The following is a 15,389-nucleotide window of genomic DNA, read 5'->3' as shown; positions in this document are numbered from 1 at the left end:
CCTAGCACCAAAAAGTTAAAATAAATAAATAACCAAAATTTAAAATGAATAAATAAGTGAGATAGTGAGCTGGGATGTACATTTTAAATTTGAACTTTTCTCAAATCCACATTAAAGCATTTTTCTGTGCGATTTTAAAATCACCTTTCCTTGCTTGCTTAGATGATTTTTCTGCATGCATTTTTCTGTTCTCTTCTGTCCCTCACTTTTTTTTATTGGTGCATGATGTTCCGTTCTCTTTTGATCATGATCCTTTCTCTTTTGATCATTGTCCTTTCTTCTTTTAACCCCTAATTTAAAAGATATGACTTCTAATCTAATACATTTGACCTCCACAGACAATATTTGTGTGGGATTGGGTTTTTTTGGGGGGTGCGTGTATATCTGTATGTTGCTATTGCTTTCTTAAACATGTTAACCTAGCTGTAACAGGTGAGAAGTAGGTATAGCAGGTTTTTTGAACCATAATTATTTTTAAAAGAGTAAGGTCTTCAACTTCTAGTTCCTTCTATGGGGAAAAAAAGGAAAATAAACAGTAAGTACGAAGCCATTTATCAGAGTGGCAAGATACATTTACAGAACTTTTCCATGAATTTATAAGATTATGAGTTAAGAGTATATCCAGGGAAAGCAGAGAAAGGAAAAATAAGCAAATAAGTTAAAAAAGATACAGGAAGGGAAGTGAAATGACGATGGTCCCATGATATGATCAAAATGTTATTTTTCTCCGTTTTCTTTTTTTAATTCTAGGCATCTAACAGGATTCAGGAATCCAAGAGTCAGTGCACTCAGGTGGTGCAGGAAAGAGAGAGCCTTCTGGTGAAAATCAAAGTCCTGGAGCAAGACAAGGCGAGGCTGCAGAGGCTGGAGGACGAGCTGAACCGTCTGAAATCATCCCTAGAGGCCGAGAGCAGGGTGAAGCAGCGTCTGGAGAGTGAGAAACAGCAGATCCAGAATGACCTGAACCAGTGGAAAACCCAGTACTCCCGCAAGGAGGAGGCGATTCGGAAGATAGAGGCAGAAAGAGAAAAGAGCGAGAGGGAGAAGAACAGCCTTAGGAGTGAGATCGAAAGACTCCAGGCAGAGATCAAGAGGATTGAAGAGAGGTGCCGGCGGAAGCTAGAGGATTCCTCCAGGGAGACGCAGTCCCAGCTGGAGACGGAGCGCTGCAGGCTTCAGAGAGAGATCGACAAACTCAGGCAGCGCCCGTACGGGTCCCACCGGGAGACCCAGACCGAGTATGAGTGGACCGTCGACTCCTCCAAGCTGGTGTTTGACGGCCTCAGGAAGAAGGTGACAGCCATGCAGCTGTACGAGTGCCAGCTGATTGACAAAGCAACCTTGGACAAACTGTTGAAGGGCAAGAAGTCGGTGGAAGAAGTCGCTTCTGAAATCCAGCCTTTCCTCCGGGGTGCAGGAGCTATCGCCGGAGCATCTGCTTCTCCTAAGGAAAAATACTCTTTGGTAGAGGCCAAGAGAAAGAAGCTAATCACCCCGGAATCTACTGTCATGCTTCTGGAGGCCCAGGCGGCTACAGGTGGCATCATTGATCCCCATCGGAATGAGAAGCTGACCGTGGACAATGCCATCGCTCGGGACCTCATCGATTTCGATGACCGCCAGCAGATCTATACGGCCGAAAAAGCCATCACTGGTTTTGATGATCCATTTTCAGGCAAGACGGTGTCTGTTTCAGAAGCCATCAAGAAGAATTTGATCGACAGAGAAACAGGAATGCGTCTGCTGGAAGCCCAGATCGCTTCAGGGGGTGTAGTCGACCCCGTGAATAGTGTCTTTTTGCCAAAGGATGTCGCCTTGGCCCGTGGGCTGATTGACAGAGATTTGTATCGGTCCCTGAATGATCCCCGAGATAGTCAGAAGAATTTCGTGGATCCGGTTACCAAAAAGAAGGTCAGTTACATGCAACTGAGGGAAAGGTGCAGAATCGAACCTCACACGGGTCTGCTCTTGCTGACGGTACAGAAGAGAAGCATGTCCTTCCAGGGAATCAGACAGCCCGTGACCGTCACCGAATTGGTCGATTCTGGTATATTGAGACCATCCACTGTCAATGAACTGGAATCAGGTCAGATTTCTTATGATGAGGTTGGTGAGAGGATTAAGGACTTCCTTCAGGGTTCCAGCTGCATAGCAGGAATATACAATGAGACCACAAAACAGAAGCTTGGCATTTACGAGGCCATGAAAATCGGCTTGGTGCGACCTGGTACTGCTCTGGAGTTGCTGGAAGCCCAAGCTGCCACCGGCTTTATCGTGGATCCTGTTAGCAACTTGAGGTTACCTGTGGAGGAAGCCTACAAAAGAGGTCTGGTGGGCATAGAGTTCAAAGAGAAGCTCCTGTCTGCAGAAAGAGCCGTCACTGGTTATAATGACCCTGAAACTGGAAACATCATCTCTCTGTTCCAAGCCATGAACAAGGAACTCATCGAAAAGGGCCATGGCATCCGCTTACTGGAAGCCCAGATCGCCACTGGAGGGATCATTGATCCGAAGGAGAGCCATCGTTTACCCGTTGACATGGCGTACAAGAGGGGCTACTTTAATGAGGAGCTCAGTGAGATTCTTTCAGATCCAAGTGATGACACCAAAGGATTCTTTGATCCCAACACTGAAGAAAACCTGACCTATCTGCAACTCAAAGAAAGATGCATTAAGGATGAAGAGACCGGGCTCTGTCTTCTGCCCCTGAAAGAAAAGAAGAAACAGGTGCAGACCTCACAAAAGAATACCCTCAGGAAGCGCAGAGTGGTCATAGTTGACCCAGAAACCAATAAGGAGATGTCTGTCCAGGAGGCCTACAAGAAGGGCCTGATCGATTATGAAACCTTCAAAGAACTGTGTGAGCAGGAATGTGAGTGGGAAGAAATAACCATCACGGGATCAGATGGCTCCACCAGGGTGGTCCTGGTGGACAGGAAGACAGGCAGTCAGTATGACATTCAGGATGCTATTGACAAGGGCCTGGTCGACAGGAAGTTCTTTGATCAGTACCGATCGGGCAGCCTGAGCCTCACCCAGTTTGCCGACATGATCTCCTTGAAAAACGGCATCGGCAACGGCAGCGGCATGTGCACCAGTGTCAACGATGATGTTTTCAGCAGCTCCCGACACGAATCGGTGAGTAAGATTTCCACCATCTCCAGCGTCAGGAATTTAACCATCAGGAGCAGCTCTTTTTCCGACTCCCTGGAAGAATCCAGCCCCATTGCGGCCATCTTTGACACAGAAAACCTGGAGAAGATCTCCATCACAGAAGGTATAGAGCGAGGCATCGTTGACAGCATCACCGGGCAGAGGCTTCTGGAAGCTCAGGCCTGCACTGGGGGTATCATCCACCCGACCACCGGCCAGAAGCTGTCTCTTCAGGATGCCGTCTCCCAGGGTCTAATTGACCAAGATATGGCCACCCGGCTGAAGCCTGCCCAGAAGGCCTTCATTGGCTTTGAAGGTGTGAAGGGGAAGAAGAAGATGTCGGCAGCAGAAGCCGTGAAAGAAAAATGGCTCCCCTATGAGGCAGGTCAGCGCTTCCTGGAGTTCCAGTACCTCACTGGCGGCCTCGTTGACCCAGAGGTGCATGGAAGGATAAGCACAGAAGAAGCCATCAGAAAGGGGTTCATCGACGGCCGAGCGGCTCAGAGGCTGCAAGACACCAGCAGCTACGCCAAAATCCTCACCTGCCCCAAAACCAAGTTAAAAATATCCTATAAGGATGCCATGAATCGCTCGATGGTAGAGGATATCACAGGGTTACGCCTTCTGGAAGCGGCCTCCGTGTCGTCCAAGGGCTTACCCAGCCCTTATAACATGTCCTCAGCCCCAGGCTCCCGCTCTGGCTCCCGAAGTGGGTCCCGCTCTGGCTCCCGCAGTGGCTCCCGCAGTGGCTCCCGGAGGGGAAGCTTTGATGCCACAGGAAATTCTTCCTACTCTTATTCCTACACATTTAGCAGTAGCTCTATTGGGCACTAGTGGTCAGTGGGAAATGGTGGCTCTACCTTGGATCCATTTAAATGAATGTCTATTTTATTAAGTAACAAACAAAAAAAAAATAATAATAAAAAGAAAGAAAGAAAAAAGAAGACCGGGTGCTTGCAGTATAGCGATAGAACTTTCTATGCTTTAAGATAGCCATGGTTGAAATCAAGTAATAAAGGCTGTTCTGGTTTCTTATCTTTTGAGTTCTTCTTAACTAATGTAGTACACTTCAATGGTAGTGTATATGGAGTGGTGATCACTTGTAAGAATAGCACAAATTGAATTTAGCATTTGTTCCTTCTTTTCTGTGTTTAGCTTTTTGATCAGTTCTTGAATTTTTTTTTTTGACCTCTAAGGCAGATTTATATTCTTGGAGACAATACTTAAATTCATCTCTGGTGTGCTAATTATCATTCTGTTTTTCTTCTACATAGTTCCATTTTCTATATTAGGAGAAAATTACTCCCACTCCCACCATACCCCACCCAACCATCCACCCCAAGCATTTTGGAGTGAGTTTCCTTTAGTTTAAGAATGTGGATTTTGTATCCCATATACCCTTTAATGCACCTGTTTGGTTTGGTATTACTTTGACTATGTGCATGATAGCAGCCATCTTTGCTTTTCTTTGGTCGGAGTTTCCTGTTTATTTTGCTGGTCATTTTCTATGTACTTTTAAAAGGTGTCTCTATGAAGTTTGCTGATCTGGCAATAAACAGTTAGACTATGGAAGTTTTGTGTGTTGATTTCATAGTACGTTCAATAGTATGTACACAGAAGGGCATTTAGCAGCAGCGTTATAGTTATCATAAAACAGGCCTAAATTGATTGTTTACTAAATAACCTAATAATATAAGAAGGACATTACAATTCTATGTCTCTTTGCAATTCTTGTTAGAAAGTGGTCTTCTGAAGATAGTTCTTCCTACACGTTTTACCTGCTGTGTATCAGGTGGAATCTTTGGAAGGAAGCCAGTGGAAATAGGTCACTTCAAAAGTTAAAAACCTGCCCTGGCTTATTCTGGACAGTGGGTACCAAGAAGCATTGGCAAAAGTCACTGTCATAAAAATGAAAAATCACTAAGTGGCTAAGATGACTTTTGGGGATAACTTCAAAACAGATAGTGTTTCCCAGCAGCTTGGGAGGCTGAGGCAGGAGGATCACAAGTTCAAAGCCAGCCTCAGAAATTTAGTGAGGCCCTAAGCAACTTAGTGAGTCCCTATCTCAAAAAACAACAACAACAACAACAACAAAACAAAACAAAACAAAAAAACGGGGGGGGGGTTGGGGGTGTGGGTAAGTGGTTGAGCACTCCTGGGTTCAATCCCAAGTAACAACAACAAAACAAAACAAAAGACAGTGTTTTGTTTTGTTCCCCAAGAGGAAAGAATTGTCCCTGAATCTATAAAAATGATTCCTGAAGAGTTCTAGTCTTTGGTTGAAGTACCATGAAATAAAGGCATATTCCTTCCGATCAAGAAGAAACTATCTACGATCCAGCATTTGTCATTAAATTAATATGACTTGACTTAATACCTATGTCTGGTGCTATGAAGATTCAGTAGAATTTACAGGTCCTCCGACTACAAGGCATTTGTAGTCTGGGTGGGGACAGGAAACACACAAAACTATCGGCGGCAGAACTTTTAAATGTCAGCAATGTATATCAGTAAAATTAAACAAACCTTGTAATACAGATAAAAAATAGGGAGCAAATGAGGTTCTAAAATTGGAGAATAATAAAAATCATTAAAGTCAGCTCCACTTAAGTTATTGGGGCTTTTGGTATTAAGGGTGAAATTATTTCCATTCTCAACAAATGGACTGTTTTTCCTTCAAATCTTTCATTTCTTTTTATTTTACTTTTCTTTTTCCTCCCCTTAATCTCCTCTCCTAATTTGGAGGAATTGAAATGAATTTATTCACTGGATATTGAGTTCTGTGGACCATGAATGGTGCCAGAAGCCATGGGTCCCACGCTAGGAACAGATGGTACAAAAACAGCCCTTGTCATCTAACAGGAAAAAGAGCAAATGCTGTGGGGTGTGGAAGAGGAAATTCCTTATGCTAGAGCTAGGAGTCTCTCTTAGTCACTTCAGGCTGTCATACCAAGGTACTTCAGATTGAGTGGCTTAACCAACTATATTTTATTATAATTCTGGAGGCCGGAAGTCCAAGTTAAGGTGTTGTCAGGGTTGGTTTCTCATGAGACCTCTTCTCCTGGCTTGTGCATGGTCACCTTCTTGACATGTGGTCACATGGATTTTTCTTTATGCACACGTGGAGAGAGGACTGGGAAGGGGCAGAGGAAGGAGAAGGAGAGCTCTGGTATCTCTTCTTTATTAGATTAAGAGCTCATCTTGACCTTGTTTACCTCCTGAAAGTCCCTATCTCCATATATAGTCACATTGTGAATTAGGGCTTCAATAGATGATTTTGGCCAGGAGGACCCAATAAATTGGGTCTATAACAAGCCTATCCCAGAACAGGTCTAGAGACCTCTCCAGGAAAGTGATTAAATGGCTTAACAGCATCAATGTACAGTGATTCCCCAGGTTAACACAGTAACTGGAGAGGAATACAGAGAGCTGACAAATCTTTCCCACTCCTTCTAATCTGTTGTCACTAAGCTTTGAGATAAAACCAGTAGTGTACTAAAAAGAGGAAATACCTGACCTGGACTGTTTTGACTTGTTTCACATACACAGTACATCCACTTTCAATTAGAATCATCACGGCACACCCAAAATTAGTGTACGCATTTCCAAGATCATTTGGCTAACTATGGAAATGCAAATAAAAAGTAAAGATGGTGTGGGCAGAGTATGAAAAAAATTACTTCTAGAACTCAACTCTTATTCCATATCTGCTTATAGCTACTGGCCTACTGCATTTTATGGTGCTATCTATAATATTATTACCACTTTTTAAAATGTCAGAACTATGTTATTTGCCTTTGGAAATAATAATTGTTCAAAAGTCTCCTTCATCGTTCCTTTATCAAAGGTAAACAGTGCAAAGGGAAGCATAGATCAGGCTTGAAAAAAATGTAAAAAATATTAGGTTTTGGATGTTAAAACCACATAGAAAAACTAAAAGCTGATTCCAGATCTTGAGAAGGAAAACTACAAAGCATAGGCGATAAAGGCAAAGCACCCAAAGGGGATATGTCAAAGATGCACAAGGGGTGGCTTAATGTGGTTTCCACTGGCCAAATTTAGGACAATTTGAGTATCAACAAGGATTTCTTGGTGATAGAGTATATTACACTAAATTTGAAAACCTTATACATTTGAAATCCCTTGATTCCATGTTGAAATAAACCATAAAATGGAAGTGTATAAATAATGCCACCTAATAAATGTAGAGGACATGACACTGTAAGGGAATTATCATTTATAATATGTAGCAATAGATTCAATGAAGGATTATACAAGGTAGTTGGGGAACATGATATTTTCATGGTCTCAAGATATGTCAGGTATGACCACAGACTACTTTGCCATTACCAAGAGGAAAAAGCACCATCAGAATGGAAAGATTTAGACTGTAATTCCAGCAACTAGGGAGGCTGAGGCAAGAGGATTGAAAGTTCAAAGCCAGCCTCAGCCACTTATTAAGGCTCTAAACAACTTAGCAAGACCCTGTATTCTACCACGCGACCTGCGCAGTGGTTTCATTAATGAGGTTCTAGGCATTAAGTTAGTTAGAAGAGATCAAAATAAAACACACAGACAGTACCTTATTTTATATTGCTAGGTCCGAGAGGGCTCGCCTCCCTGGTTCCCGCCTCTAGCCGCCCAGCAGGGCAGCAAGGATTACTCTGGGCTAGCAGGAGAGAGAGAGAGCGAACACGCCTGGGAGCAGCCTTTTATTTGGGGGACAAGAGATTTAGGGGAGAATTCCATCCAATGAAGGTTGAGGGGGGGCTGCACTCCAAGGTCAGGGTCAGTGATTGGGTCTCCAGGGTCAGTGGTCACGCACACCCCCACACGGATGGGCTCTCTCATCAGGAAAGGGTCGGGATAGCTCCCACACAGCCAGAGCGCCTCAGGCCCTTAACGGGAGTCACCCAATCACGTGTCAGAATGGCACTGTATTAAAATATAAAGGGCTGGGGACATATTCAGTGGAAAAGTGCCCCTGGGTTCAATCTCTGGCCCGTGTGTGCATGCGCGCGTGCGCGCACACACACCCCCACACACACCCACACACCCCAAAAAAGAAAAAATTAGCCACCATCTTTACCAAGTAGTAAAATTTAATTTTACTAATAAGAAAATCTAAGTATCTAAGTATATGTCCCCATGGGACGTAGTAAAAGGTATACATGTCCTATGTAGTATTCTTGCAAAAATGCTTCAATTAATCCATAGAGGGGTGTGGAGGAAGGGCAGATTTGACAAATCCAAAATGAGGGATATCTGGAGGACAACCGGCGCAGGCTCATCACAAAATTCAATGTCGTAATTTAAAAAGGAGCTCATTGGGTTGAAATAATGAAACTGCTGTAAAGGAATTTGGGAGACGGGCCACTCGGGAAATTTGAGCTATGCATAGAACTACTTTATGAAATTAATTTTCTCAGATTCAGTCATGCATTATGATTACAAGGAAAATGTCCTGAGAACATGCATATTAACATTTTTTTTTTTGGTGGGGGAAGAAAAATCTGCAATTGACTTTCAAAGAAATGAGCAAAAAATAAGTGTGTGGGGCTTGGAGTGTGGAGAAATCAAACGTGGCAGACTGCTAACAATGAGCTGGAGGAATATGATATTAACACTCCTTGTACTATTTAAACTTTTCTGTCGATTTAAGTAATTTTTTTTTTTTTCTAAAAAAGTTTAAGAGGAGCAATGCTATTCTGGGAAAGCCAGAGGCATATGCATCCAGATGCAGTGCAAAGGCAGTCTTTCCAAGTGACAGATCCCGCCCTCCCCGGGGCGCTTCTCTATAGGCCATTTGAGTCACGTGGCGCACAGCCCCGCCCACTGTTCCCAGAGGCCCGCGCGCGCGGCGGACTATTCGGTCACTTCCTCCTTGCGGGTGGGCCACGCCATGGAGGACGAACCTCCTCCCCTGGAGGAGAGACGGAGGCTGCAGGAGGAGCTGAGCGAGTTTGTGGAGAGCTGCTGCAGGACGCTGGAGGAGGTGACGGCGTCCCTGGGCTGGAGCCTTGATCAGCTGGACCCCGGGGAAGAGAAGGCGGCGGAGGTGAGGGGCGCGGTCGCCGGGCCTTTCCGGGGACTGTCCGCCCGCGTGGTCCGCTCTGGCCGTGGGAGATAACGCGCAGGGTGCTGCGAAGGGAATGGCGTAGGAGGCCCCTGGGTTTGCAGAGCCGTAGGGGGCGCCCAGGCCCGGAGCTGCCCTGACGCCCCCGGGTGCCGGACTGGGGCGCACCAGGGCCACCTGAGCGCTCCATTGCGCCCCCCGCTGCGGCTCTTCTCCAGCGTAACTGTGGGTTGAAGGAGGGAAATGCTCATCTCGAGCTTAGGAAATAAGCCAATGGGCCTCAGTGATGCCTGCGGAGGTTTGGAGATTTGCTTTGTCATCTGTCATAGGATTCTGCAGTTGCACCAGATTTGGTGACAGAAGAGCTAGAAGTTCACCTGTTCACCTTTTTCTCCCTTAAAACTGGACCCTTCTGTTTGGGACAGCATCGGTTCTGGGATTATGAAAGGATGTCACTAAGAGATGATAACTAGCAAACTCACTTGAACGGTAGAATTGGTTTTTTAAATGTAGGCAGCTTTGTTTTGTCTTTGTTTTTGGTGGATTAGAATGAAGGGTTGTGGTCCATAGTGGAGGAATTTCTGGGTTTTACAATGTTGTAATGATGTCTCTTGGGGGGGGGGCAGTTTAAGTCACATGTCTGATTCCCCAGAAGCATTTAAAGTATATTTGATTTATATATAAACCAGTCACTGTTTATTGTGTTAAAAACGCAGTGGAAGTATTTTAAACTTCATTGTTCATGTGGAGAGATATTTGAAACCATCAAGTGGGGTCTGCATTCCGGATACTTAAGCTCTACTTTTCTGTGATGTTTTAACACTGCGGTTCAGTGAACAACACTGACACTTGTTTGGTGGTGGTGAGGAGGAATACGGAGAAATCAGTTATTGCATTATGATGTAATTGCTATAGTACAGGTTATTTAGGGCTGCAGTGGGTCAGCAAAGGTTTCCTGAACAAAGCAAATTCTAAGCTGATAAATAAAACGAGCAGAATTAGCTTAGGTGAAGCACAGAGGAAGTATGACCAGCATGTGTAGAAGTTCAGAAGTTGTAGTACCACTTAATCAAGTAGTAAATATTTAATGATATAATTATTTAAAAATATTATTACCTTTTTCTTCATTTGCTTTTCATAGGATGAAGTTGTGATATGTCCTTATGATTCCAATCATCACATGCCAAAATCATCTTTAGCAAAGCACATGGAATCTTGTAGATTGAGGAAACTGGGTTATACCAAGGAAGAAGAGGTACCAATATATTTAGTCATTTCTCTCTCTCTTTCTCATACACACACACACATAATGTAAATTGTGCATTAATAAATTCATAGTATTTAGAAGGTATATAAAATATCAGCCCTTATTTGCCTATTTGTGGATAGGAAGATTACAAATTATTGTGAGAAATATTTAAATGGTACTATAAGTTTTTGTCAAATCTTAAAATAATCAATTATCTGATCCTCAAGAACACTAATTTTTTTGTTTTTTACTGTTTAGGATGAAATGTATAATCCTGATTTTTTCTATGAGAATCTGAAAATTCCTTCAATTACTTTGAGTAAGTATTAAAGTATTAGATGATAACTTAAAAAATCTAGTTATTAATTTTTCATTTTTGAATTATCAAAAGGATGAATTTTATGAACATGCTTATGATTGAGAAGGACATTATACATTAAGAGAATGTAGAATTGATCAGGGGTGGTGCTGCACACTTATAATACCAGCTACTTAGGAGATTGAGGCAGGAGGATTGAAAGTTCAAGGCTAACCTGGGCCACTTAATGAGATACCCTTCTCAGAATAAAAATAAATGGGCTGAAGATGGCTTCGTGGGTTTAATCCCCAGTAACTAATTTACATTAGTTAAACAGTGAAACATTCATGTAATCTAAAACATTTACATTAGTTAAACAGTGAAACATTCATGTAATCTAAAATTTAAAGATCAGGCTTATGCTAATAGGCAGTGAAAAACTCTGAAAAACTTTATACAGTGGCATAGATCTTTCTTGGTTATAACAAAAATCTAAGTACACAACACAAATTGAAAAGAGTGAAAATGGAAATGTTTTCCAGGTACTCATAGCATATGTAAAGTCTTGGACTCAAGATAAATAGAATGCTCTGATTCAACTCTTGGTTTTGTCACTAATTTATGTGTGTCTTTTAGTAAGGTAATTCACTCGTCTGTTTTCCAAATTTCTTTATAAATCAGGGATGATTACAAAAGCACTTTGAGGATTAAATTATATGTGAATATAGTAAAAATAGTACCTGGCACTTAACTGAGCTTCAAAAAATGTTAGATATCATTGGGTGCTCAAACTTGTAGCTGCTATTCCTGTATGCCTGATTATAGTGTTTTCTAAATTGCTTGAAGTCTGGTCACTTCCTGGCCTAGAAAGATCTGAAAGAATTCTGTATTCAGATTATGGAGGCAGTAATATGGATGTTTCATCCATTATGATTCTGGAAGGTTTGTCAGTATGCCCAAAGTACTTAGACTAAAAACCAGGTAATCACTTAATTGTGAACACTGATGATTTGTAATGTGTGGATTTTCTTTTTTTTGGACAGATAAGGACTCACAATTCCAGATAATTAAACAAGCTAGAAATGCAGTTGGAAAAGATGGTGATTGTTACAATCAAAGTAAGTGATCTCACAGTTTGAACTAACTAATGGATCAAATTATTTTTCTCTCACAAGCACATTACTAATTTTCTTCATGAAAAGCCTTGTGAAATAGTTACATGGAAAAGGTTAAGTTTTACATTTAATGTTCAGCTAATCTGCCTTGTTTCAACATCATTTATTACATATTTCCCATTTACTTAATAGGTGAGATTACCTTATGGATAATTTTTTTTAAAAGTCATTATTTAGTAAATAAATTCTATTGGGTTTTGCCCTTATTTTTGTGGCCCCTGAGAGTTCCTCATTTGAGACTGTTAAAATGTTGTATGAAGGGAAAGGCTTAGCTGAAAGAGATTAGCCTCCACATACAGCTGCCCTTAGCATTACCCTGTTAAGTATAATTTTATAGTCTTTTTAGATCTTGGACTCCTTTGAAATGGTGAGTGCTAGGGATCCCCTCCTCAGAAAAAAGCACCAACAATGTTTTACATGTAATCTTGGAGGTTTTGTGTATCTTTTCATGCCAGCTTTGGAGTTGGATTAAAGAGTTTCTGCCTAGGACTTTAATAGATACAAGACTAAAATTTTAAGCCTACATTTTTAGGAAATCAAAGAAAATTTTATCTATCAGAAGTAAAGTTAACAAAGAATTTAGATTTTTGGACTGAGGTATGTGAACATCTAACCAAAGGATGACTGGTTTCTCTTATAAGGATTTCTAAGCTGTCTTTGAACATCCTCTAGATTACTTGCTCTGTGTTTTTCTTCTTTCTTACCAGGCCATAGTCTTGGTTGAAGTTGAAGTGTTCAGGGTGTCTACCAAACATTGTGCTCTGAGTTGCACTGTAGCTTCAGGAGGGAGACCATCTTGCCCTTAGCCTATTTATCTTAAATTAGTTCCTGCCAAAAGCCAGAAACATATTTTTTAAAAATTCATGCTTTGAATATCCCACTTTCATGTCTGTAAGCTTAATTCCAGGTGTTTTTTTTTTTTTTTTTTTTTTTAAACCTTTGAGGGAGACATTTGACTCTCATCTTACTTGGACAGCTTACTACTGAGCTATGACCATCAAACCTTTCTTGGCCTCTGTTGTTGATTCTACCTGTAGTCCTTGCTTAGTTAATAGACCAATAATAAAGCATAGGTTTTTTGTTTTGTTTTTAAGGGGGGGTTAACTTTTAAAAGATTTTATATGACTCTTAACTGGTTTATAGGTTTATTGAATTTATTTTAGAGTTGAAAGAGCACTTGGTGTTCATCTACCCCAGTGTTTGCATGTTATAGATAGGAAACAAACTCTTTCTAAAGGTCTTCAATACCAATTATGGAAGAATATCACAAACTTCAAATTAATATACTCATAACAGTGCTTTTCACTATTTATTTTATTTTGTGAAAGCCCAGTTTAAAGAATTTAAGCTAACTGCTTAGTGTTATACAAATGACAACTTCTTTTGAATTTTTTTATTTCTTATCTATAGTATAAAATTATAGGTTCGTTTAGAGGGACAGAGATGATAAATGCTAAACTAGCCCTAGTTAAAATCATTGGTAGCTGTTATTTTCTAAGTGAAAATTAATGTAGAGAAAGCAATATTAGTATAATGAAATGGATGAATAATTTATAAAATGTCCCATGTTTATAAATTTAAATAACTGGATAGTAAGACAGATTTAGTAGACATTGTGTTTAGTTAAATCACAAAAGCGAAGAATTACTTTGAATTTTTTCATTACATAATTAAGAACTTTCAGTTGTTTGAACTCCTTCTATTTATTTATTGTAATTGCTTTTGATGGTTTGGGGGTTTGAACCTAGGGGCACTCTACCACTGAGCTATATACCCCCAGCCCTTTTTATGTTTTTGTTTTGAGGCAGGGTTTTGCTGAGTTGCTTAAGCTGACCACAAACTCGTAATCCTCCTGTCTCAGCCTCCAAAATTACTGGGATTATAGGGGTGAAGCACCTTACCTGGCCTCTTACACTATGTTAAATTAAGATTTTTTTTATTAGAAGAACTATTTTTATATGATCTGTAACCCTGTTTTTTTTTTAAAGAATTTTTTTAAATATTTATTTTTCAGTTTTCAGTGGACACAATATCTTTATATTTATTATTTTTATGTGGTGCTGAGGATCGAACCCAGCGCCCCACGCATGCCAGTCGAGCTTGAGCCACATCCCTAGCCCCTGTTTTTAAACCTTTTTTTAATATCCTGTGTTTTGTTCTATAATTTCTCAACACATTATTTTTGTGGCCCACTAAAGTCTTAGATATTTTAAAACCTTTTTCCACAAGACAAAAAAGTTTTGAAATATCTTCTTATTGATTTATATACTTTGAAGAGAGAATGACTAACATGAAACATTTTGCACTTCCCTATGTAAATATTATTTTATTTTAATATACACTAAACTAAGTTTTTTGCAAGGTTGTACTTTCATTTTTTGCAAGGTTGTACTTTCACCTGTACTTTCATTTCTCTGGTTATGTCAGGCTTGAACTCAGGATACAGAATTTTTAATCCGTTGACCTTTGTGCAACCTTGAACAGGCTTTAGATCTGCATACTTACTTTCAGATGTAATTATAGTGGTTAATTTTATAACCAAGATATCAATTTCTGTCATAAATAATATTCCTATATTTAGTTCTTCACTTTTTTCTATAATATTAAATGTTGAAATTGCTATACTTCACGAAGTGCGAGAATGACCGTGATTCAAAGATCAGTGTATAAAAGAACCTTAAAGAGACGAGATAGAATGGCTTTAGACTAGATCTTTTCCAGCTGTGACACTTTGGGCAAGTCATTTGACTTCTGTGGGCCTTAATTTTTTTTTGTCTTTATTGTTAGGGAATTGTTTTTGTAAAATTCCAAGTTTGTAATGTTGAAGGAATATCTCTTACTAATATTTAATGTCATATATTTAAGATGCCCTGTGATGGCAAAAGTATTTAACAAGGAAGAATGAGAATAGTTACTAAGAAGTAGAGTTTCATTTTATGATGATGAAAAAGATAGAGTTGATGGTTGCACAAAAGTGTGATTGTACCTTGTGTCTCTGAAATGTATACTTGAAAATGGTTAAAAGGGGAATTTTATGTTATTTTATCACATTTTTTAAAAACTACAAAAAAAAGAATTATGACAATTACAAATCATATTGAAGCTTAACATTTTGAAAATTTACATTTTATGTACATGCCAAGAGTATATAAGTGTTTATTCTTTTTTCTTTTGTCACAAATATCTGTGTTCTAAAAGATTTGAATGCAGTTTGTTGCTTAACTTTTCCTGTACTTTTTCTTTTTCAGTAATTGGGGTGAGTATAAAGAGGAATTAGAAACCTGAATATACTCCTTATTTAAAGATATGCAGTATCCTTTTTGCAAATGATATCCTTTTAAAAGTATCAAACTTCTCAACTTTATCTTCATAGCTGTCACAATATTGTAGTCTTTAATTTGAAATCTTGGTTGAATTTCAAGAAGTTTTCAGTCTTTA

General features: G+C 40.1%; 2 protein-coding genes across 3 annotated transcripts in view; both read left to right on the top strand.

Moving 5' to 3' along the window:
• The window catches only part of DSP (desmoplakin), a 48,537-nt gene extending 43,907 nt beyond the window's left edge, over positions 1 to 4,630 (top strand). For both annotated transcript variants that reach the window (XM_081296708.1, XM_081296707.1), the window contains exon 24: positions 751 to 4,630. In XM_081296708.1, the coding sequence (XP_081152834.1) occupies positions 751 to 3,987 (3,237 nt within the window). In that variant the 3' untranslated portion in view covers positions 3,988 to 4,630. The remainder of the gene's footprint in view (positions 1 to 750) is intronic.
• Positions 4,631 to 9,011: 4,381 nt separating this feature from the next.
• SNRNP48 (small nuclear ribonucleoprotein U11/U12 subunit 48) overlaps positions 9,012 to 15,389 on the top strand; it is a 16,019-nt gene continuing 9,641 nt past the window's right edge. The window contains exons 1-4 of the mRNA XM_081294555.1: positions 9,012 to 9,211; positions 10,371 to 10,484; positions 10,737 to 10,797; positions 11,820 to 11,894. Of these exons, the coding sequence (XP_081150681.1) occupies positions 9,056 to 9,211; positions 10,371 to 10,484; positions 10,737 to 10,797; positions 11,820 to 11,894 (406 nt within the window). The 5' untranslated portion in view covers positions 9,012 to 9,055. The remainder of the gene's footprint in view (positions 9,212 to 10,370; positions 10,485 to 10,736; positions 10,798 to 11,819; positions 11,895 to 15,389) is intronic.

The sequence above is a fragment of the Spermophilus citellus genome (genome assembly GCF_964194105.1).
Source record: "Spermophilus citellus genome assembly, chromosome: 5".
NCBI classification, from domain to species: Eukaryota; Metazoa; Chordata; class Mammalia; order Rodentia; family Sciuridae; genus Spermophilus; species Spermophilus citellus.
Note: the sequence above shows the minus strand (reverse complement) of the source record. Positions and strands in the feature narration are given on the sequence as shown.